The sequence below is a fragment of the Lepisosteus oculatus genome, chromosome 27 (assembly GCF_040954835.1).
Source record: "Lepisosteus oculatus isolate fLepOcu1 chromosome 27, fLepOcu1.hap2, whole genome shotgun sequence".
In the NCBI taxonomy this organism is placed as follows: Eukaryota; Metazoa; Chordata; class Actinopteri; order Semionotiformes; family Lepisosteidae; genus Lepisosteus; species Lepisosteus oculatus.
Window position 1 is genome coordinate 9,862,150 of NC_090722.1, and position 24,311 is coordinate 9,886,460.

The window sequence follows — 24,311 nt, forward strand, 5'->3', positions numbered from 1 at the left end:
CAGGGTTTCTATGGGTGTCTGTGTACGGCTCTCTCTCTCACACACTCTCTGTAATCCATCCTCTCTGTGACAATACCCTGTCCTCTCTTCCTCCTACTCCTCCTTCTTGCTCGCTCTCTCCATATTTTTGAAGAGACTTCAAGAGCCAGCTCCTCGTTATGTGCAAATTAATTAATTAGTGGTAAATTAAAGAGCTTTTGTCAGAACCACACACAGCTGCACAAAGGAATAAACAGTAACGACAGACAGAGGAACAGTGTAACAGAGAGTCTTTATGTGTCAGTCAGGGTGTCAGACACTGTGTCAGTCAGGGTGTCAGTCACTGTGTCAGTCAGGGTGTCAGTCAGTCACTGTGTCAGTCAGGGTGTCAGACACTGTGTCAGTCAGGGTGTCAGTCAGTAACTGTGTCAGTCAGGGTGTCAGACACTGTGTCAGTCAGGGTGTCAGTCACTGTGTTAGTCAGGGTGTCAGACACTGTGTCAGTCAGGGTGTCAGTCAGTACCTGTGTCAGTCAGGGTGTCTGTCAGACACTGTGTCAGTCAGGGTGTCAGTCACTGTGTCAGTCAAGGTGTCAGACACTGTGTCAGTCAGGGTGTCAGTCAGTATCTGTGTCAGTCAGGGTGTCAGACACTGTGTCAGTCAGGGTGTCAGTCAGTCACTGTGTCAGTCAGGGTGTCAGTCACTGTGTCAGTCAGGGTGTCAGTCAGTACCTGTGTCAGTCAGGGTGTCAGTAACTGTGTCAGTCAGGGTGTCAGTCAGTACCTGTGTCAGTCAGGGTGTCAGTAACTGTGTCAGTCAGGGTGTCAGTCTGTCACTGTGTCAGTCAGGGTGTCAGTCTGTCAGTCACTGCGTGTCAATCTGTCCCTGCCAGTTCCTCAGCCTGTGCTCTCTGGACAGCCAGGTCTGCCTGTGTCCAGTGTCAGTGTCCAGGCTGTGGTCACTGAGCCCTTGCTCTCTGGACAGCCAGGTCTGCCTGTGTCTAGTGTCAGTGTCCAGGCTGTGGTCACTGAGCCCGTGCTCTCTGGACAGCCAGGTCTGCCTGTGTCCAGTGTGTGTGTCCAGGCTGTGGTCACTGAGCCCGTGCTCTCTGGACAGCCAGGCCTGTGTCCAGTGTCGGTGTCCAGGCTTTGGTCACTGAGCCTGTGCTCTGCCTGTGTCCGGTTTCTCTCTCTCCCTCAGGGTGTCAGTGATGAAGCTGCTCCTGCTGCCAAGAGGAAAAGTTTGTTCCTCAACATGAAATTAGCAGCAGTCAGATTCTAAACAGTGAACAACTGAATATAGACTTGAGCCCCTGCCAAGACACCTCAAATAACACTCTCTCCTCTCTCATCCCTCTCTCTCCCTGTTACTCTCTCTTCTTTACTCCTTCTCCTGTCCCTCCTATCTCCTTTTTACTTTCCTCTCCCTCTCTTCTCTCCGTCTCCTATCTCCTTCTCTCTCCTTGAACTCTCTTCTTTCTCCTAACTCTTCTATCTCCTTCTTACTCTTCCTCCTTAACCTCTCCCCCTGTCTCACCTCTCCCCTCTAACCCCGTTTCCTCTCTCTCCTCTCTCCCTGTCTCCCCCCTCTCCCTGTTTCCTCTCCCCTCTCGCCTCTCCTTTCTCCCTGTTTCCTCTCTCCCCTCTCTCCCTGTCTCCCCCCTCCTCTCTCCTCTCTCCCTGTCTCCCCCCTCCTCTCCCCTCTCCCCCTGTCTCCCCTCTCCCCTCTCTCCCTTGCTGGAAAGTGTGGAAATCCCATTACTGGGGTGAGTACCAGCTGGGAGAGAGAGGGAGGCTGGCAGTGGGTTAGTTCATATTAGTTACGCCAAACATTGTTGATACGAATAGTATTGAGAAAGTAATAAAGTACACTAGGCACTGCCTGTAGTGACCTGCAAGATCACGTCACAGACACACACAAGCATGCAAACACACAGGGACACACACACAGGCACACACACAGGAACACACAGGCACACACAGAATCACACACCCAGGCACAGAAGACTGTGTGCTCCAACAGTTTAAGCGCCAAGCTTGAAAGTAAACATCTTCTTTGATCACAAAGAGCCCATTGAGTCCTTCTCTCTCTTTCACACACACACTCCCCTCTCTCTCAGTGCAGTGTTAATGTACTGGAGTGTCCAGTCAGTGTGTCTGTATTAACCCCTCTCTCTCTCAGTGCAGTGTTAATGTACTGGAGTGTCCAGTCAGTGTGTCTGTATTAACCCCTCTCTCTCAGTGCAGTGTTAATGTACTGGAGTGTCCAGTCAGTGTGTCTGTATGAACCCCTCTCTCTCTCAGTGCAGTGTTAATGTACTGGAGTGTCCAGTCAGTGTGTCTGTATTAACCCCTCTCTCTCAGTGCAGTGTTAATGTACTGGAGTGTCCAGTCAGTGTGTCTGTATTAACCCCCCTCTCTCTCAGTGCAGTGTTAATGCACTGGAGTGTCCAGTCAGAGTGTCTGTATTAACCCCTCTCTCTCTCAGTGCAGTGTTAATGTACTGGAGTGTCCAGTCAGAGTGTCTGTATTAACCCCTCTCTCTCAGTGCAGTGTTCATGTACTGGAGTGTCCAGTCAGTGTGTCTGTATTAACCCCTCTCTCTCAGTGCAGTGTTCATGTACTGGAGTGTCCAGTCAGTGTGTCTGTATTAACCCCTTTCTCTCAGTGCAGTGTTAATGTACTGGAGTGTCCAGTCAGTGTGTCTGTATTAACCCCTCTCTCTCTCAGTGCAGTGTTAATGTACTGGAGTGTCCAGTCAGTGTGTCTGTATTAACCCCTCTCTCTCAGTGCAGTGTTGATGTACTGGAGTGTCCAGTCAGTGTGTCTGTATTAACCCCTCTCTCTCAGTGCAGTGTTAATGTACTGGAGTGTCCAGTCAGTGTGTCTGTATTAACCCCTCTCTCTCTCAGTGCAGTGTTAATGTACTGGATCGTCCAGTCAGTGTGTCTGTATTAACCCCCCTCTCTCTCAGTGCAGTGTTCATGTACTGGAGTGTCCAGTCAGTGTGTCTGTATTAACCCCCCTCTCTCTCAGTGCAGTGTTAATGTACTGGAGTGTCCAGTCAGTGTGTCTGTATTAACCCCCCTCTCTCTCAGTGCAGTGTTCATGTACTGGAGTGTCCAGTCAGTGTGTCTGTATTTACCCCTCTCTCTCTCAGTGCAGTGTTAATGTACTGGAGTGTCCAGTCAGTGTGTCTGTATTAACCCCTCTCTCAGTGCAGTGTTAATGTACTGGAGTGTCCAGTCAGTGTGTCTGTATTAACCCCTCTCTCTCAGTGCAGTGTTAATGTACTGGAGTGTCCAGTCAGTGTGTCTGTATTAACCCCTCTCTCTCTCAGTGCAGTGTTAATGTACTGGAGTGTCCAGTCAGTGTGTCTGTATTAACCCCTCTCTCTCTCAGTGCAGTGTTAATGTACTGGAGTGTCCAGTCAGTGTGTCTGTATGAACCCCTCTCTCTCAGTGCAGTGTTCATGTACTGGAGTGAGAAAAGTCACAATGACAGGACATTCAGTGCATGTACAGTAACTCATGTGATAGTTTGTAGCCAACTGATCCCAGAATCTCATCCTGGTCTATCTTGAACATATCCAGGGTATCAGTGCCATGAACAGTGCTGGGCAGCTTGTTCCACCCTCCCACCTCCCTCTGTGTAGAAACTGCTGGTCTGGGTTGAAGAAGCACTTCCCTGCACTCTCCCCCTGTTTGTCACTGGGGACCAGTGTTCCCCTTTCTCTGTCTCTTTGTGTTCGGCGCGTCTGTCTGTCAGTCTGATTAGAGACGGGGCATCGTGTGACAAAGGAGCTCTGGGATTGCAGCAGCCGTGAGGCCGGAGACTCCCAGCACCAGGCTGGGATCAGCAGCTCAGAAACCCAGCAGGCAGCCGGGCCGGGTCGAGCCCGGGTCCAGGCGGGCCGGATCTCTCAGGTCCTGCTCTCTGAGTGAGAGAGGAGGAGATCATCGCAGAGCCTGAGCCCCTCTGCTCCTCTCCCCCTGTTACTCCTCTCTCTCTCCTTCTTCTCTCTCACTCCCCCTCTCCTACTCATCTCCCCCTGTTACTCCTCTCTCTCCTACTCCTCTCCCTCTCCTACTCATCTCCCTCTCTCTCTCCCTCTCTATCTCCTGCTCTTCCTCCCTCCCTCTCTCTTCTCTCATCTACTCTGCAGGTGTCTGCAGGGGTGTCCAGTCCTCGTCCTGGGGAGGTCAGTGTGTCTGCAGGGGTGTCCAGTCCTCTTCCTGGGGAGGTCAGTGTGTCTGCTGAGGGGTGTCCAGCCCTCGTCCTGGGGAGGTCAGTGTGTCTGCAGGGGTGTCCAGTCCTCGTCCTGGGGGGGTCAGTGTGTCTGCTGAGGGGTGTCCAGTCCTGGAGGGATAGTCAGTTTCTAGATCTCTGTACAGTGTGTACACTGTTGTACACTGTGCACTGAGAGTCTGACTTGAGACACTGTAAAACCTGGAGCGGATCAGACTGCTGTGCACTGGGAGTCTGACTGACAGCACTGTCACACCTGGAGCGGATCAGACTGCTGTGCACTGGGAGTCTGACTGACACACTGTCACACCTGGAGCGGATCAGACTGCTGCACACTGGGAGTCTGACTGACAGCACTGTAAAACCTGGAGCGGATCAGACTGCTGTCACTGGGAGTCTGACTGACAGCCCTGTCACACCTGGAGCGGATCAGACTGCTGTGCACTGGGAGTCTGACTGACAGCCCTGTCTCACCTGGAGCGGATCAGACTGCTGTGCACTGGGAGTCTGACTGACAGCCCTGTCACACCTGGAGCGGATCAGACTGCTGTGCACTGGGAGTCTGACTGACAGCACTGCCACACCTGGAGCGGATCAGACTGCTGTGCACTGGGAGTCTGACTGACAGCTCTGTCACACCTGGAGCGGATCAGACTGCTGTGCACTGGGAGTCTGACTGACAGCACTGCCACACCTGGAGCGGATCAGACTGCTGTGCACTGGGAGTCTGACTGACAGCTCTGTCACACCTGGAGCGGATCAGACTGCTGTGCACTGGGAGTCTGACTGACAGCACTGTCACACCTGGAGCGGATCAGACTGCTGTGCAACAGAAATCTTACTGCAACAGAAAAGGGTAAACCTGGGGAACGATCAGACTCAAATGAACATTTCTTCCGTGTTTGCTTGCAGAAGGACCCAGTTCCTTCTTCGCCGGCGCTGCTGCCGCCCGCTCCCCCTGGTTACGTCCTCACCCACAAACTCATCATTTTGTAGCGAAAGTTGGAAGTTTCCCCCCCCCTCACCCCCTGACTAACGCGATGAGGCGCGATGACGTCTCTCCGCCACCGCCCCTCCCCTGCGCGGCACGTCGGCGGCGGCGCGCTCTCACGCGTGTGCGTGGGACAGGGCGTCGCGTCATCACGACGGCGGCGGCGGTCTCCATGGCGACGCCGCGTGCTGCAGCAGTGACGTCCGAGGGGCCCGTGGCGAGTAGGCGTGACCCCCCCCCCTCCTCCCTCCCTCCCTCTCTCTCTCCCCGGCGTGGGCGGCCCCGTGAGTGAAACACGACACCCCAGAGAGAGAGCAGGGGGGACAGAGGGAGTCGAGCCGAGCGAAGGAACAAGAAGTCAGTAAAAGAGAGAGAGAGGAGAGGAAGGGAGACGCGCTCACTCTGCCTGACCGAGAGTTTTCCTGTGTCCCTGCGGGCGGCCGGCCGGGCCGGAGTCGTGCGTGGACACTGCGACCGCACGCGGAGCGGGAGCGCACACGCGGGGCCCCGCTGCCTGCCCACTTTCCCCACGCGTGTGCGTCTGGCGAGCTCGCCCCGGGTCCACTCCAACTCTTCCCCAGCAAGCCAGCAGCTCCGGGGGCAGAGACCGCCGGGAGAGGAGGAGGAGGAGGAGGAGGGAGAGAGAGAGAGAGGGAGGAAGGGGAGGGAGCTCGGGGGAGCGCAGGGGCTCGGATTTATTCCACCTCGGCTCCAGATCCACGGGCGACGGGAAGGGAGCGAGAGAGGAGCGAGCGGAAAAGTTTTTTTTTTTTTGGCTGGAGAGACCGCGACGCGGGCGGCAGGCTCGTCTGTTCCAGCCCGAGAGGCGCGATGAAGACGCCGGGAGAGACGGGTGAGTGTTTCGGGCTCCGCCGCCGTGCGCGGTCCGGTCCGGACCGGTCCGGGGACGCGAGCGGGCCGGACCTGCTCGGGTTCGGGGCGAGCGAGCGCGGCGGGTCGTTATTATGGGGGTGTCTGAGCGGGGCGGGCGCAGCGCCACTCAGCCCATTAAATTTCCAAAACTTCCTCCCAACTTCGTCAAGTCTGTGGTCCGCTCGGAGCCTCCATTTTACTGCTCCGCTCGCGTCTCGTATTTCAAATCTCAGCCCCCGGGCAGGTTTCGGGGTCCCCCTGCTGTGTTTCTGGGGGCGTGTTGGGTGAGGGGGGGGGGGTGTTGGTGGGGATCGGAGGGGTTCCGGAAACCCATTTGTTGTGGACGCGCCGGCCCGGTTCTGTGCGGTCGCCCGCTGTTGCTCGGCCAGCGCTCGAGTTGGGAAGTTTCGGGGGGAGGAGGGGTGTGTGTGTGTGGGGGGGGGGGAGAGTTGGCGGCTCCTGCCCGAGACCCCGGACCCCAGACCCAGTAGCCCGGGTTAGGGAGAGGTCACGGCTCCGGTACCGGGCCGGGCGGCTGGAGCTGGACTCCGCTGTCGCCGCTCCCGGGCCGGAGCCGAGCCCGGAGCTGCGAGGCGGACCTGTTGAATGCCGAGACGGCGGCGGGCTGGGGAGCTGCGCTGTCGGGGCTCCGGGGTGCCCCGGGTTCGGGAGCCGCAGGGCGGGCGGCGGTGCGGGGGGAGAGAGGGGGGCAGGCGCCCATGCCGGGGACGGGACGGGCCGGGCCGGGGAGAGAGGAGCGGAGTGTCACTCAAGATGGAAGCGCTCCCGGCCTACCGCGCGCCCGGCCCCCGTGAGAGCCGCCGCCGCCGCGCGAGCCGGCCCGAGGGTGACGGCGCCGGCGCGTGCCGGGGCCCCTGGGTGCCCAGAGGTGGGGGGGTTCAGCTGGGGGCAGGTCGGCCCGGGCTGCGGGGTTTTGTTTTCGGGACTGGGCTGCTCGGAGTCGCCCTCTCCCCCCCCCCCTTCCCCTGTTCCGGAAGTGGTGCTGCGGGCCTCGCCGCTCGGAATGTGTCGGAATCCATGTTGGAGAGGAGGAGGAGGAGGAGGGGGGTCTGTGCTCCCGGGTTTCCCTCTTGTTAACGGGACCGGACCGCCGGACTTCGTTCCGGGCCGGCTCGGACCCGCCACGGACCCGCCGCTCGCCGAGTTGCACGCACTTCGGGAGGAGTTTGGCCGCGTCACGGGCTGCGCCCACGGTCACGCATTGTTGTGCTGGCTGGCGAAACTTTTTCTCCCCCCACCTCCTCCTCCCCCTCGTCCTCCTCCTCCTCCGTCCGTGCGGGAGCAGTCTGGGAAGTCGCGCGCTCGAGGGGGGACAGTGGGGCGGGGGTGGGAGAGTTCGCGAGTGGGTCGGGCCCCGTGTTTTTACATCTCCCGAGCGCGCTCCGCCTGCCAAAGCGACGCTCGGGACACCCGGGCGCTCCGTGGCCCAGCCGGCCCCCCCCCGGCTCGGGTGTCTGGAGCGCAGTCTCCCGTCTCTCGGCCCCCTCCTCTCCCCCCTCATAAATAATTAAAGACAGTCTGAGCGCGGCTCGTGTGTAGTGAAGTCATGTTTAGTCACATTAAAAACATTAGTTATATATTCCATTACTCGCCCTCCCCCTCCCTCGCGCTGACTCGCGCACACTTGCTGCATTTTCCCTGTTTTTTCTTCGCAAGTGGAACTTTCTTCACGGAGGTATTTTCCTCTGCTGCGTGTGGTTGGGGCAGTGTGCGCGAGAGAATGTTTTAGTGCTGAGTGATGGAAAGATCTCTCTCCTCCGGGTCGTTCCTGCGCCTGCATCCCGGTCCCTGAGAATCTGGGCTCATGAGGACAGTACCAGGACCAGCTCAGTGCCTGAGAGCCCCAGTCCTTCATGGGCTCTGGGGTCCAGTCAGGGGTTAAAGGTCACTGAGAATCTGGGCTCATGAGGACAGTAACTGGACCAGCTTAGTCTCAGTCCCCAGTCCTTCAGGTGCTCTGGGGGTCTTCAGTCAGGGGTTAAAGGTCGCTGTGAATCTGGGCTCATGAGGACAGTAACTGGACCAGCTCAGTCCCCAAGAGCTCCAGTCTCTCTACACAGAGAGGGGTGGGAGTGTGGAACAGGCTTTCCAGCTGTGCTGGATCTGAGACTGAGCTGTCTTTACACAGAGAGGGGTGGGAGTGTGGAACAGGCTGTTCGGCTGTGCTGGATCTGACACTGAGCCTTCTCTCTACACAGAGAGGGGTGGGAGTGTGGAACAGGCTGTTCGGCTGTGCTGGATCGGACACTGAGCCGTCTCTCTACACAGAGAGGGGTGGGGGTGTGGAACAGGCTGCCCAGCTGTGCTGGATCTGAGACTGGGCTGCCCCTCCACACAGAGGGGGTGTTGGTGTGGCCGGTGCACGCGGGGTTATCAGAGCTGGGCTTTGATTTGTCAGGGCTGTGGTGGTGTTTGTTAAGCTCGTTATCAGATAAGCTGTCTTCCAGGACAGTCGGGACAATCAGGCCACTGAGTGATTGAATCAGTGTTGGCAGGCTCACTCCTCTGACTTCCCCCCCCTGTGTGCCCCTCTGTGCCTCCCTGCGCCCCCTGTGTGCCTCCCTGCGCCCCCTGTGTGCCTCCCTGTGCCCCCTGTGTGCCTCCCTGTGTGCCTCCCTGCGCCCCCTGTGTGCCTCCCTGCGCCCCCTGTGTGCCTCCCTGCGCCCCCTGTGTGCCTCCCTGCGCCCCCTGTGTGCCCCCTGTGTGCCTCCCTGCGCCCCCTGTGTGCCTCCCTGCGCCCCCTGTGTGCCTCCCTGCGCCCCCTGTGTGCCTCCCTGCGCCCCCTGTGTGCCTCCCTGCGCCCCCTCTGTGCCCCTCTGTGCCTCCCTGCGCCCCCTGTGTGCCTCCCTGCGCCCCCTGTGTGCTCCTGTGCCTCCCTGTGCCCCTCTGTGGCTCCCTGCGCCCCCTGTGTGCTCCTGTGCCTCCCTGTGCCCCTCTGTGGCTCCCTGCGCCGCCTGTGTGCTCCTGTGCCTCCCTGTGCCCCTCTGTGCCTCCCTGCGCCCCCTCTGTGCCCCTCTGTGCCTCCCTGCGCCCCCTCTGTGCCCCTCTGTGCCTCCCTGCGCCCCCTCTGTGCCCCTCTGTGGCTCCCTGCACCCCCTGTGTGCTCCTGTGCCTCCCTGTGCCCCTCTGTGCCTCCCTGCGCCCCTGTGTGAAATCTGCAGTCCCTGCTCCAGCTCCGCCCGGGGGGACTGTGCTCCTCTCCCCAGACCGACCCCAGCGCGGGGTCCTTCCTGAGGCCTGCTGCACCCTGGCCCAGGAGTGGGGCGGCAGCTCCTCCGGACTCCCGCGGCCCGGCGGGGGTGTTTTCGCGCTGTGGAAGGGGTGCCCGCTTCTTCGGGGCGATGGCGAGGTGTGGTGAGACACGGTCCTGGGGCTCCCCCAGAAAGTGCGCGTGCTCCCCTGGTTCTGGGTAAAGCGGCCCGTTTGGATTCGTTCACTTCCTCCATGCAGAGTCCTGGGTCATTGTCTGTGAGCGCCCCCCGTACCCCACTGTGAGGGCTCCCTCCCCTCACCTGTACCCCACTGTGAGCGCCCCCGTACCCCACTCACCCTCTCCTGTACCCCACTGTGAGTGCCCGTACCCCACTCACCCTCACCTGTACCCCACTGTGAGTGCCCGTACCCCACTCACCCTCTCCTGTACCCCACTGTGAGTGCCCGTACCCCACCCACCCTCACCCGTACCCCACTGTGAGCACTGCCCCCTCACCTGTACCCCACTGTGAGTGCCCGTACCCCACTCACCCTCACCTGTACCCCACTGTGAGTGCCCGTACCCCACTCACCCTCTCCTGTACCCCACTGTGAGCACTGCCCCCTCTCCTGTACCCCACTGTGAGGGCCTGTAGTGTGTGCCGGGGGCGCCCCGCTGTTGTTCCTGTGCTGGGGCTGGGAGCCTGTTACATCACCCTGCCTTGTCGCCGCGGCACCGCTCCCGTAATCCCGGGGGGGGAGAGCCGGGATCCGCGCTGGGAGCTGTCCCGCCGGGAGCTGAGGCCGGGGGTTGCGTAACGGGGATCGCCGGCCTTAATCAGCTTCCACCGGCAGAGCTAACGAGCTCTGACGAGCGGGGCGGCGTTCGTCCCGGGGCGACCCCCCCACCCCCCCGCGGGAGGGCAGCAGACACACGGCTTGTGAGGTGAAGAGCAGGGCAGCAGCTCGTCCCTGAGCTCTGTCCTGGGGGAGACCCTGTGTGGGCAGGGGCCGTGCCCTGCTGTGCCAGGCCCTGTTGTCAGACTGTGCTGTGCCAGGCTGTGCTGTTCTGTGCTGTGCCAGGCCCTGTTGTCAGGCTGTGCTGTGCCAGGCCCTGTTGTCAGACTGTGCTGTGCCAGGCTGTGCTGTTCTGTGCTGTGCCAGGCCCTGTTGTCAGGCTGTGCTGTGTCAGGCCCTGTTGTCAGACTGTGCTGTGCCAGGCTGTGCTGTTCTGTGCTGTGCCAGGCCCTGTTGTCAGACTGTGCTGTCAGGCTGTGCTGTGCCAGTTCTGTGCCCTGCTGTACCAGGCTGTGCCGTTCTGTGCTGTGCCAGGCCCTGTTGTCAGGCTGTGCTGTGTCAGGCCCTGTTGTCAGACTGTGCTGTGCCAGGCTGTGCTGTTCTGTGCTGTGCCAGGCCCTGTTGTCAGACTGTGCTGTCAGGCTGTGCTGTGCCAGTTCTGTGCCCTGCTGTACCAGGCTGTGCCGTTCTGTGCTGTGCCAGGCCCTGTTGTCAGGCTGTGCTGTGTCAGGCCCTGTTGTCAGACTGTGCTGTGCCAGGCTGTGCTGTTCTGTGCTGTGCCAGGCCCTGTTGTCAGACTGTGCTGTCAGGCTGTGCTGTGCCCTGCTGTACCAGGCTGTGCCGTTCTGTGCTGTCAGGCCCTGTTGTCAGACTGTGCTGTGCCGTTCTGTGATGTGCCAGGCCCTGTTGTCAGACTGTCATGTGCCGTTCTGTGATGTGCCAGGCCCTGTTGTCAGACTGTGCTGTGCCAGGCTGTGCTGTTCTGTGATGTGCCAGGCCCTGTTGTCAGACTGTGCTGTGCCGCTCTGTGATGTGCCAGGCCCTGTTGTCAGACTGTGCTGTGCCAGGCTGTGCTAGGCCCTGCTGTCAGGCTGTGCACCAGGATCCCCAGGGCTGAGCTCCTCAGCTGAGGTACCTGTTGCTGCTCCTCCCGGACTCTCCATCTCTGATCTCTCGTTACCTGTCGCATCCGAGCCCCTCTCTGGGCTTCAGAGGATTAATTGGCGTTTATTTTATTTTTTCCTGCTCTGTGTTCCTGGGGTTATTTTTAGAGCTGAAGTGTGTGGTTGCTAGGAGATGTGTCCGCGAGGGGGAGGAGGGAGCGAGAGCAGAGGAAGAGTTTGCGTTGCGGCTGAGTGACAAACGCTCACGCACACGCAGTGAGTCAGCGCTGACGCACGGCGGCCAGGGACACGCAGCAGCATTGTGGCCACTGGCAGTGGGTGCACCTGGAGTGGGGAGCATCATAGGCAATGGGGGGGTCAGAGTGTGTTCAGACGCGCGAGGGGAAGGGTCAGAGTGTGGTGCGCACGAGTGTGTTCAGACGCGCGAGGGGACGGGTCAGAGTGTGGTGCGCACGAGTGTGTTCAGGTGCGTGAGGGGACGGGTCAGAGTGTGGTGCGCACGAGTGTGTTCAGGTGCGCGAGGGGAAGGGTCAGAGTGTGGTGCGCACGAGTGTGTTCAGGTGCGCGAGGGGACGGGTCAGAGTGTGGTGCGCACGAGTGTGTTCAGGTGCGTGAGGGGACGGGTCAGAGTGTGGTGCGCACGAGTGTGTTCAGACGCGCGAGGGGACGGGTCAGAGTGTGGTGCGCACGAGTGTGTTCAGGTGCGCGAGGGGACGGGTCAGAGTGTGGTGCGCACGAGTGTGTTCAGGTGCGCGAGGGGACGGGTCAGAGTGTGGTGCGCACGAGTGTGTTCAGGTGCGCGAGGGGACGGGTCAGAGTGTGGTGCGCACGAGTGTGTTCAGACGCGCGAGAGGGGTTCAGTGTCGTGCGCACGAGTGTGTTCAGATGTGCGAGGGGAAGGTCAGAGTGTGGTGCGCACGAGTGTGTTCAGACGCGCGAGGGGACGGGTCAGAGTGTGGTGCGCACGAGTGTGTTCAGGTGCGTGAGGGGACGGGTCAGAGTGTGGTGCGCACGAGTGTGTTCAGGTGCGCGAGGGGACGGGTCAGAGTGTGGTGCGCACGAGTGTGTTCAGACGCGCGAGGGGAAGGGTCAGAGTGTGGTGCGCACGAGTGTGTTCAGACGCGCGAGAGGGGTTCAGTGTCGTGCGCACGAGTGTGTTCAGATGTGCGAGGGGAAGGTCAGAGTGTGGTGCGCACGAGTGTGTTCAGACGCGCGAGGGGAAGGGTCAGAGTGTGGTGCGCACGAGTGTGTTCAGACGCGCAAGAGGGGTTCAGTGTGGTGCGCACGAGTGTGTTCAGACGCGCGAGGGGAAGGGTCAGAGTGTGGTGCGCACGAGTGTGTTCAGACCCGCGAGGGGAAGGGTCAGAGTGTCGTGCGCACGAGTGTGTTCAGGTGTGCGAGGGGACGGGTCAGAGTGTGGTGCGCACGAGTGTGTTCAGACGCGCGAGGGGAAGGGTCAGAGTGTGGTGCGCACGAGTGTGTTCAGACGCGCAAGAGGGGTTCAGTGTCGTGCGCACGAGTGTGTTCAGACGCGCGAGGGGAAGGGTCAGAGTGTGGTGCGCACGAGTGTGTTCAGACCCGCGAGGGGAAGGGTCAGAGTGTGGTGCGCACGAGTGTGTTCAGACGTGCGAGGGGGGGGTTCAGTGTCGTGCGCACGAGTGTGTTCAGATGCGCGAGGGGAAGGGTCAGAGTGTCGTGCGCACGAGTGTGTTCAGACGCGCGAGGGGAAGGGTCAGAGTGTCGTGCGCGCGAGTGTGTTCAGACGTGCGAGGGGGGGGTTCAGTGTGGTGCGCGCGAGTGTTCACGCGTGCGAGGGGGGTCAGAGTGTCGTGTGCACGAGCATCTGTCTAGGAGGGTCTGAACCCAGGTAAGGCTGTCTGACAGGGATGCCATGTTTGCGGTCACCTTCACCCACGGTCACCAGTGGAGATTAAGAGCAGGATGCACCTCTGTACACAGAGTGGAGGGTGAATGGAGCAAACAGTGCAGCTCTATTGTTGAAGCTCTTACTCTGCGGTCCTTTGGGGAAGCAGTTGGACGGGTTTCTGGGATCGGGTTTGAGGTGCTGTACCTCCGAGCAGAGTGAAACCACACTGATGTTCCCCAGAGACGCTTGGGCAGGAAGTACAGTCGGCGCTGTGGTGCAGAGCACGGCACACTTCCTGTCACCAAGCACTGCCACAGATTCCAGGAATGCCCTGCCCCTTCTTCCTCCTGTGTTGTTAACTCTTTCATTCCTTGATAGCTGACGATCGGTTGGACACTCAGTCCAGCTCCTCTGTATCTTCACACTCACACTCCTTCATCATCATCAGAGCTGTAGAGTCACTGTAGAGACACTCAGTCCAGCTCCTCTGTATCTTCACACTAACACTCCTTCATCATCATCAGAGCTGGAGAGTCACTGTAGAGACACTCAGTCCAGCTCCTCTGTATCTTCACACTCACACTCCTTCATCATCATCAGAGCTGTAGAGTCACTGTAAAGACACTCAGTCCAGCTCCTCTGTATCTTCACACTCACACTCCTTCATCATCATCAGAGCTGGAGAGTCACTGTAGAGACACAGTCCAGCTCCTCTGTATCTTCACACTAACACTCCTTCATCATCATCAGACCTGTAAATAACTGCCCGCCCAGTGTGCCCCCCCATCTCTCCAGTGATGAATTTTTTATGCTCGTCTGGGTGTCAGTGTGTCAGCGCGTCGGTGTTTTGACTGTGACCTCAAGGCTGTCAGAAGAGAACAGGCTGTATCTGTCTGTACTGAGGCGCTGATACTGACACTGGCGAGGCAGATCTGGTGTCTGCAAACCTTGTATTGTTCAGAGACACGAGTTTATATTAACAGCAATCCTAACATTACCGAATTTAATGGTAATTAAACACAGGACGGGTTACAAATGACAGGAGGCTGTTCGCTCTGTCTTTAATTTATCCCAGGATCTCATCCAGCTGTGTCCTGGGAGAATCCAGTGGATCGGCTTCAACCACATGACTGGGCAGCGCGTTCCACTCTCCCAGCACCCTCTGTGTAGAGAACAGCCTCCTGGTCTGGGCTCTTGTTCAGCTTTAAGTGCTGGTTCTGGAGATGCTTCAGACCCACGGAACCAGGACAGATCCCCCACAGTGCTGTGCTTGGCCATTTCCCATGAGCAGTGGGAGCAAATTCTAGAACAGCATCATGCATGATCGCTAATTATACAGATTAACAGTGGAGCAAGTCTTCTCCAGCTCTGATGATGATGAAGGAGTGTTAGTGTGAAGATACAGATGAGCTGGACTGAGTGTCTCTACAGTGACTCTACAGCTCTGATGATGATGATGGAGTGTTAGTGTGAAGATACAGATGAGCTGGACTGAGTGTCTCTACAGTGACTCTCCAGCTCTGATGATGATGATGATGATGATGAAGGAGTGTTAGTGTGAAGATACAGAGGAGCTGGACTGAGTGTCTCTACAGTGACTCTCCAGCTCTGAGGATGATGAAGGAGTGTGAGTGTGAAGATACAGATGAGCTGGACTGAGTGTCTCTACAGTGACTCTACAGCTCTGATGATGATGAAGGAGTGTGAGTGTGAAGATACGGGTGACTGAGTGTCCTAGATCTCTCGCACTTCGGTCTCTGTGATTCCTCTTTGTATTCCGGCAGGCAGTGTTGTGAAAAACCTGTTCGTTCGGTATTTCCGATGTTGTCGACCTGCACAGCTCTGAGCTGCTGCCGAGAAACACGATGATCTCATCTCCCACCCCCACCCCCTCTCGGGACGGGGCTGTTCGGAGGGGCTCCGCTTTCTAAGAACGCGGCCCTGCCCGGCAGTCCTTCGCAGGACCTCTCTCTCCCTCTGTCCCCCCCCGTCTCTCTCCTGCTGTCCCAGGACACTCGTTTTGACAGGCGCTCTCAGCTCAGTCATTATTGATGCGGCTCTCTGCTCACGGAGTGAGGGGGATCGGGTGTCTCCCCGGGGTGGGGGTTTGAGTGAGGTCATGGAGGTTGAGGTGGGGTCACACTCTCCGGGAGCAGCAGGCCCTTGTTTCCAGCTACTGCAGTGTTGTCATTCAGACTCCCAGCAAGCAGCTGTGCAATCCAGCCCAACCACTCCAGGTTTTCCAGTCACAATCATACCAATTTAACCCCCCTCTCTCTCTCAGTGCAGTGTTCATGTACTGGAGTGTCCAGTCAGTGTGTCTGTATGAACCCCTCTCTCTCTCAGTGCAGTGTTCATGTACTGGAGTGTCCAGTCAGTGTGTCTGTATGAACCCCTCTCTCTCTCAGTGCAGTGTTAATGTACTGGAGTGTCCAGTCAGTGTGTCTGTATTAACCCCTCTCTCTCTCAGTGCAGTGTTCATGTACTGGAGTGTCCAGTCAGTGTGTCTGTATGAACCCCTCTCTCTCTCAGTGCAGTGTTAATGTACTGGAGTGTCCAGTCAGTGTGTCTGTATGAACCCCTCTCTCTCTCAGTGCAGTGTTAATGTACTGGAGTGTCCAGTCAGTGTGTCTGTATGAACCCCTCTCTCTCTCAGTGCAGTGTTAATGTACTGGAGTGTCCAGTCAGTGTGTCTGTATGAACCCCTCTCTCTCTCAGTGCAGTGTTCATGTACTGGAGTGTCCAGTCAGTGTGTCTGTATTAACCCCCCCCTCTCTCTCTCTCTCTAACAGGGTTTGCTTTCCCAGACTGGGCCTACAAGCCTGAGTCGAGCCCCGGCTCCAGGCAGATCCAGCTCTGGCACTTCATCCTGGAGCTGCTGCGGAAGGAGGAGTACCACGATGTCATCGCCTGGCAGGGCGACTACGGCGAGTTCGTCATCAAGGACCCCGACGAGGTCGCCCGGCTCTGGGGCGCAAGGAAGTGTAAACCGCAGATGAACTACGACAAGCTGAGCCGCGCACTCAGGTGACTCTCTCTCCATCGTGGTCTGAGACTCTCCAGGCTGGACTGGACTGACTGGACTGGGAGCTGGACTAGTGATTCACTGGGATTATAATCAGACTCACTGACACTGACAGAGCAGTCTGAGAGTCTCCAGGCTGGACTGGTGTGACTGGACTGGGAGCTGGACTAGTGATTCACTGGGATTATAATCAGACTCACTGACAGCACAGTCTTTCCTGGCCACTCCACTCAAAGTGCTATACGGGTCATGGGGATCCCCTCTACCCCCAATGTCTAACCCCAGCTGGATGATGCACCTCTCCATTCACCACAGCAGCTCTCAGTGGGGAGGAGAGCAGAGTGATGAAGCCAGTTCAGAGATGGGGATTATTGGGAGGCCCTGATTGGTAAAGGCCAGGGGGGAAATTTGGCCAGTACGCCGGCGTAAGACCCCTACTCTTTTCGGGGAAATACCCTGTGATTTTTAATGACCACAGAGAGTCAGGATCTCTGTTTAACGTCTCATTCAAAGGATGGCGCCTTTTTTTAACTGTATAGTGTCTCTATCACTGTACTGGGAGATCAGGACCCACACAGACCACAGGGTGAGCGCCCCCTACTGGTCCCTCTTCCAGCAGCAACCTCAGCTTTTTCCAGGGGCCTCCCCTCCAGGTACTGGCCAGGCCCACACCTGCTGAGCTCCAGGGGGTGGCCAGCTAGGAGCTGTTGGCCATTGCACTCCCAGGGATCTGCCCGTCTTTGACCTCCGGGACCGGCAGCAGTCGAGCAGCCAGAGCAAGCGCTGGGTGTGTGAGGAGCACGCCTGTCCAGGGTCTCGCTGCTGTCTGCTTCGGCCCTCATCATGGCCCCTAGTCTCCGGTGTAAATACCCCTCCTGTAACGAGCTGCTTCGTGACCAACGCCTGTCCTGGGCACTAGTGGGAATTTCAGGGAGAATCCCAACAGCTCCGACGCTGTATCCCAGTCATTACTCTTGTTGTGTCTCCTCGTCTCCTGGTGCGAGACGAGCCCCGGCTCTGCAAAGTACTGTTTACCCAGCCGGTGGGGAAACATGCAATTTCAGCAGACGCAGACAGAGGGAGAGGAGCAGCAGAGAGCAGCAGAGAGACTGGCTGTGGGCGTCGTAGGATCCACCCACTAATTACTGGCACAGAGGTGTCTTTAAAAATATCGCACAGGCACGAGCGCACTGCCCGTGAGACAGACAGATCTCGCACGCACTTCGAGAATCATTTCAGCTCGCATCTGACAGGAGAAACGCTTCTGCCAAGCTGCTCTGTTTGGCTTTCATGAATACAAGTGCAAACTGGGTGTTTGTATTATGCTAAAATACTTCTACACTATAGTACAATAGTACTCTGATTTCTGAAGAGCGATACTGTACTATACTACTACACTATAGTACAATAGTACTTTGAATTCTGAAGAGCAATACTGTGCTATACTACTACACTATACTACAACAGGCTCTGATTCTGAAGTGTGATACTGTATTATAATACTACACTATAGTACAGCACAGGATCTGTTTCTGAAGTGTGATACTGTACTATAATACTACACTATAGTACAGCACAGGATCTGATTCTGAAGTGTGATACTGTACGATAATACTACATTATAGTACAGCACAGGATCTGATTCTAAAGTGTGATACTGTACTATAATACTACACTATAGTACAGCACAGGATCTGATTCTAAAGTGTGATACTGTACTATAATACTACACTATAGTACAGCACAGGATCTGATTTCTGAAGTGTGATACTGTACTATAATACTACACTATAGTACAGCACAGGATCTGATTCTGAAGTGTGATACTGTACTATAATACTACACTATAGTACAGCACAGGATCTGATTTCTGAAGTGTGATTCTGTACTACAATACTACACTATAGTACAGCACAGGATCTGATTCTAAAGTGTGATACTGTACTATAATACTACACTAATACAGCACAGGATCTGATTCTGAAGTGTGATTCTGTACTATAATACTACACTATAGTACAGCACAGGATCTGATTTCTGAAGTGTGATACTGTACTATAATACTACACTATAGTACAGCACAGGATCTGATTCTGAAGTGTGATACTGTACTGTAATACTACACTAATACAGCACAGGATCTGATTCTGAAGTGTGATTCTGTACTATAATACTACACTATAGTACAGCACAGGATCTGATTTCTGAAGTGTGATACTGTACTACAATACTACACTATAGTACAGCACAGGATCTGATTCTAAAGTGTGATACTGTACTATAATACTACACTAATACAGCACAGGATCTGATTTCTGAAGTGTGATACTGTACTACAATACTACACTATAGTACAGCACAGGATCTGATTTCTAAAGTGTGATACTGTACTATAATACTACACTATAGTACAGCACAGGATCTGATTCTGAAGTGTGATACTGTACTGTAATACTATGCTACAGCGCCGTGATTAGGTGTAATGCTGTAGAAAGTCCCGTCCGCTGTGCTGGAGTCGGGTACAGCGCTGGGCGGAGACGCAGGACCGCACGCTGCAGTGTGAACAGTCCCTGCACACTGGAGTGCACGTTTGTGGAGGAGAGTGTGTCGGTGTCGGCCCCTCCTGCCCTGGGGTCACACGCAGAACAAAGAGCTCTTTCTGTGGGGTAACAATAAGGCCGGGAACGTGACGGTCATACTCGCCCTCCCTCTCGCGCACAATGGGGGCTGTTGTCCCACAGCCTGACCAGACCCAGGGGCGCACTCCCTGAGCACTGACCCGCACTCGAATCTCTGCACCATGATCAAAGATAGACTGGCCACTCTAACTGGGATTATCGTCAGCAAGATAACAAGTAATCCAGCTCCCAGTCCAGTCAGTCCAGTCCAGCCTGGAGAGTCACAGACGGCTCTGTCAGTGTCAGTGAGTCTGATTATAATCCCAGTGAATCTCTAGTCCAGCTCCCAGTCCAGTCAGTCCAGTCCAGCCTGCAGACTCTCAGACTGCTCTGTCAGTGTCAAAGGGAGTCTGATTCCTGTGTGCAGCAGTGCAGTAAAGCACCCCTGTCTGTCTGTGTTACAGGTATTACTATAACAAGCGGATTCTGCACAAGACCAAGGGGAAACGCTTCACCTACAAGTTCAACTTCAACAAACTGGTCCTGGTCAACTACCCTTTCATTGACATGGGCTCTGCAGGTCAGTGCTCTTCAAACTCCACTGCGTCTGTTTTTCTGTCTTACAGACTATGTATTGGAGTGTCCAGTCAGTGTGTCTGTATTAACCTCTCTCTCTCTCAGTGCAGTGTTAATGTACTGGAGTGTCCAGTCAGTGTGTCTGTATTAACCCCTCTCTCTCAGTGCAGTGTTAATGTACTGGAGTGTCCAGTCAGTGTGTCTGTATTAACCCCCCTCTCTCTCAGTGCAGTGTTAATGTACTGGAGTGTCCAGTCAGTGTGTCTGTATTAACCCCTCTCTCTCTCAGTGCAGTGTTAATGTACTGGAGTGTCCAGTCAGTGTGTCTGTATTAACCCCTCTCTCTCTCTCTCTCTCTCTCTAGGCAGTGGAGTCCCTCAGAGCGCCCCTCCTGTGCCGTCTGGGGGGGCTCATTTCCGGTTCCCCCCCTCCACGCCCTCCGACGTGCTGTCCCCCAGCGAGGAGCTGCGCAGCCCGGGCGTGTTCTCCAGCGTGGCGCGGCGCATGGCCCGGGGCTCCGTGAGCGACTGCAGCGACGGCACCTCCGTCAACTCCGAGATCGAGGAGGGGGGCGGCGGCGGCGGGGCGGAGGAGCGGGGCGGCGGGGGCGGGCGGGACGTCCCGGGCGGCGGCGGCGGCGGGGGGGGCTTCCGCGGCATCCTGCACCCCCGGCTGTCGCACGACTCGCTGTTCCGCGTCTACGGCGGGCCGCCGCCCCCGCCCCGCCCGCCCCCCGCGCACCGCGTGCACCCCGACCCCCTCAGCCCCTTCCCGGTGTCGCCCCTGCCCGGGCCGGGCGCCGGCGGCGGGGGCTCGCTCCTGGCGCCCGCGCTGTCGCCCGCGCTGTCCATGACGCCCTCCTCGCACCTGCCCTACACCCCCTCGCCCACGCTGAGCCCCATGCTGGGCACCCACTTCTCCTTCAACCCCGAGGACATGAAGCGCTACCTGCAGGCGCACACGCAGAGCGTCTACAACTACCACCTCAGCCCCCGCGCCTTCCTGCACTACCCCAACATCGTGGTGCCGCAGCCCCAGCGCCCCGACAAGGCCGGGGAGGGCCGGGAGCGGGGGCACCCCTCGCTGTCGCACCCGCTGCCCCTCCCGCACGGCCACGGCCACGGCCACGCGCTGGGCCCCCCGCTGCACCTGCCCGCCGACGAGCCGGCGCCCCACCTGTCGCCCTTCAAGTTCAAGCTGCAGCCCCCGCCGCTGGGCCGCAAGCACCGCGACGGCCAGCAGAACCAGAACCAGCCGGGCCGGGCCGGCTCGGGCCCCCCGCCCTCCTCGCTCTCCTACGGCGGCGGCGGCGACCCCGGCTCGGCCGGCAGCTCCGGCCTGGCGTCCCACCCCCCCTGCTCCTCCTCCTCCTCCTCCGGCGGGGGGCTCCCCAAGATCAAGGTGGAGCCCATCTCCGACGTGGACTCGGAGGAGGAGGAGGAGGTGGAGGTGACGGACATCAGCGAGGAGGACCGGGAGGACGAGGAGGACGACGACGACCCCTTCTCGGCGCCCCACAACGGGACCGCGGGCGACGAGGAGCTGGACGAGGACGTGTTCAAGACCCCCGCCGCCCCTCCCCTCCTGGCCCCGGCCCGGCCCGCCCCCAAGAGCGAGCCCCCCGAGCCCGCCCCGGCGCCCCCCCCGGCGCCGCCGCCCCTGAGCCCCGGCGGCACCAAGTGCATCCCCCTGAAGCTGCGCTTCAAGCGGCGCTGGAGCGAGGACCAGCGACTGGAGGCCGGCGCCGAGGAGAGCGACGACAAGAAGGTGCGCAGCAGCGAGGAGGGGGGCGCCGAGGGGGAGCGCTCGCCCGGCAGCCCCCCGGCCCCCGCCCCCGCCCCCGCCGGCCAGGACCTGCACCGCGCCGCCGCCCAGCTCTCGCTGGAGAACAGGGACTGCTGATCCACCCCCCCAGCCCCCGACACACTGACCCACCGGACACCGGACACCGGACACTGACGGCCCCTCGTATAAGCTCCACGGAACACGCTGGATTCGCCGTGATCCCTCTGACCCGCCTCTCCGAAGTGGCCTTCTCGGGGCGCCGCACTGCTCGTACTGCCCCTGCGCCCCAGCGCCCCGCCCCCCGCAGTTCCGTGTAAAGTGCCTGTTTTTACCACGTTCACCAGCCGGCGGCGCTCCCTGGGCCGCGGCCGCAGACTGACCCGCTCGCTCGCGCCCGGGCCGCCTCGCGGGTCCGCCCGCTGGGCCTCGGGGCGCCTGGTGCCTTGCCCACGGGGTGTGTTCTGGGGAGGGGGCGTTTGACCCCCCCCCCTCCGTGCAGGAAGGCCGAACCCTTGCACTCGGGCGACACACGCAAGCACACACGCACACACACTACACCGTACAGAGCCGCGTGGCGGGGTGACGCTCGGACCCGCGGCCGACGCTCGGCTCCAGATCCGGGGGGCCACGCGAACCGAGCTCTCCTCCGGCGAGTGTCCGGCCTGGACCAACGAGAGGGGAGGGGGACCCCGGAGGTTGTACTGTAGACACGCGCACACACACACCAGATCAGGGAAGGGTTCTTTCTTGAAAAACAACCCGCCGCTCCTCGGATGCGGATCGAACTGACTCAAAGCCATGTGCAGCTGCGCTCGGCCGCTCCGGGCTGGGTCTGACGAGCCAGCCCCTCGCCGCTTCGGGTCTGCGGCCCCCCGCCCTGCGCCGGCCGGCTCGGGTCTGCCGGTCGTGGCATGACCCCTGACCCCCACCGGCGTCCAACCCCTGTCCCTACTGCCCGTCTTGGCCTGATTCCTGTCCCCCACTGCCCACTGGGGCGACCCCCTACTGCCCATCACAGCATGACCCCTGTCTTTTACCTCCTATCATGGTGTTCAACCCCTGTCTCTACCACCCATCATGGCATGACTCCTGACCCCAGCTCGGCGTCCAACCCCTCTCCCTACTGCTCATCATGGCATGACTTCTGACCCCCAGCGTGGCGTCCAACCCCTGTCCCTACTGCTCATCATGGCATGACTTCTGACCCCCAGCGTGGCGTCCAACCCCTGTCCCTACTGCTCATCATGGCATGACTCCTGAACCCCAGCGTGGCGTCCAACCCCTGTCCCTACTGCTCATCATGGCATGACTTCTGACCCCCAGCGTGGCGTCCAACCCCTGACCCCCTACTGCCCACTGTGGCGTCCAACCCCTCTCCCTACCGCCCATCATGGCATGCCCCTGTCCTTCACCTCCCAGCATGGCGTCCAGCCCCTGTCCATCACAGCATGACCCCTGTCCCCCGCCGCCCCGCCAGGCGCCCCACTCCTGTCCCCCGCTGCCCAGCGTGGTGCGCCCCCTGTGCCTTCTTTTTTTAGCCCGAACAAATTCCTAGTGAAGATGTTGTACACAGATACCACAGGCTCTCTACCTTTATATCTATAAAAATATATATATTACATATGCTAAACGGAGGGATAGAAATTTTTTAAGATAGCGTTAAAATTTTTATGATCGATCCAGGAAGTGATTTTTTAATTTTTTGTAAAGGAATTGGGGGGGTGGAGAGAGGGGGTGTCAGTCGGTCCGTCTCCCCCTCTCTCCCTCCCTCTCTCTCGCTCACTCTCTCCCGCGGGGGGGGTGGAATTGGGCTTGTTTTCTGGGGGGGGGGAGGGGGAGGTTATGGGGTGGCAGGGAGGGGATCCCGGGATGTATCAGGGGATTTTAATAAAATGTTTATTTTTTTTTAAATTGAAAGAAGAAAATGATTTACAGCGAAAATGGAAAAATAAAATTGAAAAAAAAAAACTCTTTAGAGCACAGATCAGGGTGAAGATGGGGGGTTGAGGACTCTGCTCCTGGTCGTCTGCGCTCCAGTACGGGGGAGCGGCAGAAAGCCCGGAGGTCCAGTACGGATCTGGAGCCGCCATCGCCACCCTGAGCTGTGCCTGTATTATAACTGACAGCTGCCTTACTCTCTTCTACATCCTGTCATATTTCTCGGCCTTGCGTCGCCTGCACTGGCCCCCCGCAGTGCTGCGCCCCTCGGGGTGGGGGTGTGGGGGGGCTGCCTCTCTCGTCCCTGAACGAGGTGGAGATCGGGTGCGTCTCCCATTTCAAGCTCGCTGTTTGGAGCCGGCCAGCAGGTGGCGCGATTCCAGGAACGCGGTGACAGGAAGTGCCCCGCTGCTGGGATCTGTAGTTCTTTTCCCTTTTGCGGCGGACTACAAGGCCAGGCCTAGTCCGCCCTTGGGGCACGGCGACGGCACCGGTGCGCGTGACGCAGGCTGGTTTAAGTTTCTTTAGCAAGTTAATATTTTCTCCCTCTTGTTTAATTTCCTCCTGGTATTGTCAATATTGCTGTTTTATTATTATTCTTGTTGTTTATTATTATTGTTGTTGTTGTTGTTGCTGTTGGCCGGCGCCTGGCCGCCCCCGGTGATGACCCCCCCCGACCTCGCGGCCCGGTCGTTATGGCGTTGAAGCCGGGAGGGCGTGGGGTGGAGGGGGGCGCCCGGAGCCCTGGGCCCTCTCGTCTCCTTGGAAGTTTATTTTCCAGCTCCCTGTTCCTGTGTGTTTAATTTGTGTTGGTCAAGGGAGGGAGGGGTCTATCATTTTCGCCAGATCTACTCTGTTCCTCTTTTCAAGCTGCCCCCCTCCCTCCCTGGGGGGAGACTAACTCCTGATATTCCACCTTCATCTCTCACCTTCCTCCTCTTTCTCTTGAATTGTAATTAAACTGTAATCAGGGTTCATTAAAACTGGTTCAAAACCACCTCTGCAGGGTCCAGGACTGATTCTTTACTCCAGTTCCTGTCCCAGTGGTACAGTCTGTTCTAACACAGTACAGCCCTGTCCCAGTGGTACAGTCCAGTCTTAACATGCTACAACCTGGTCCAACGTTACAGTCCGTTCTAACACGCTACAGCCCTGTACCAATGGTACAGTCCAGTCTAACACACTACAACCCTGTACCATAGTCCAGTCTAACACACTACAACCCTGTCCCAATGGTACAGTCCAGTCTAACATGCTACACCCCTGTCCCAATGGTA

General features: G+C 58.2%; 1 protein-coding gene across 1 annotated transcript; it reads left to right on the forward strand.

Annotated features, from left to right (window-relative positions):
* Positions 1 to 4,939: 4,939 nt before the first annotated feature.
* Positions 4,940 to 24,031, forward strand: erfl3 (Ets2 repressor factor like 3). Its single transcript, XM_069184647.1, has 4 exons — positions 4,940 to 6,070; positions 15,885 to 16,119; positions 19,200 to 19,315; positions 19,676 to 24,031. Exons 1-4 carry the CDS (start codon positions 6,049 to 6,051, stop codon positions 21,211 to 21,213), a joined length of 1,911 nt encoding a protein of 636 aa, XP_069040748.1. The 5' UTR covers positions 4,940 to 6,048; the 3' UTR covers positions 21,214 to 24,031.
* Positions 24,032 to 24,311: the final 280 nt, after the last annotated feature.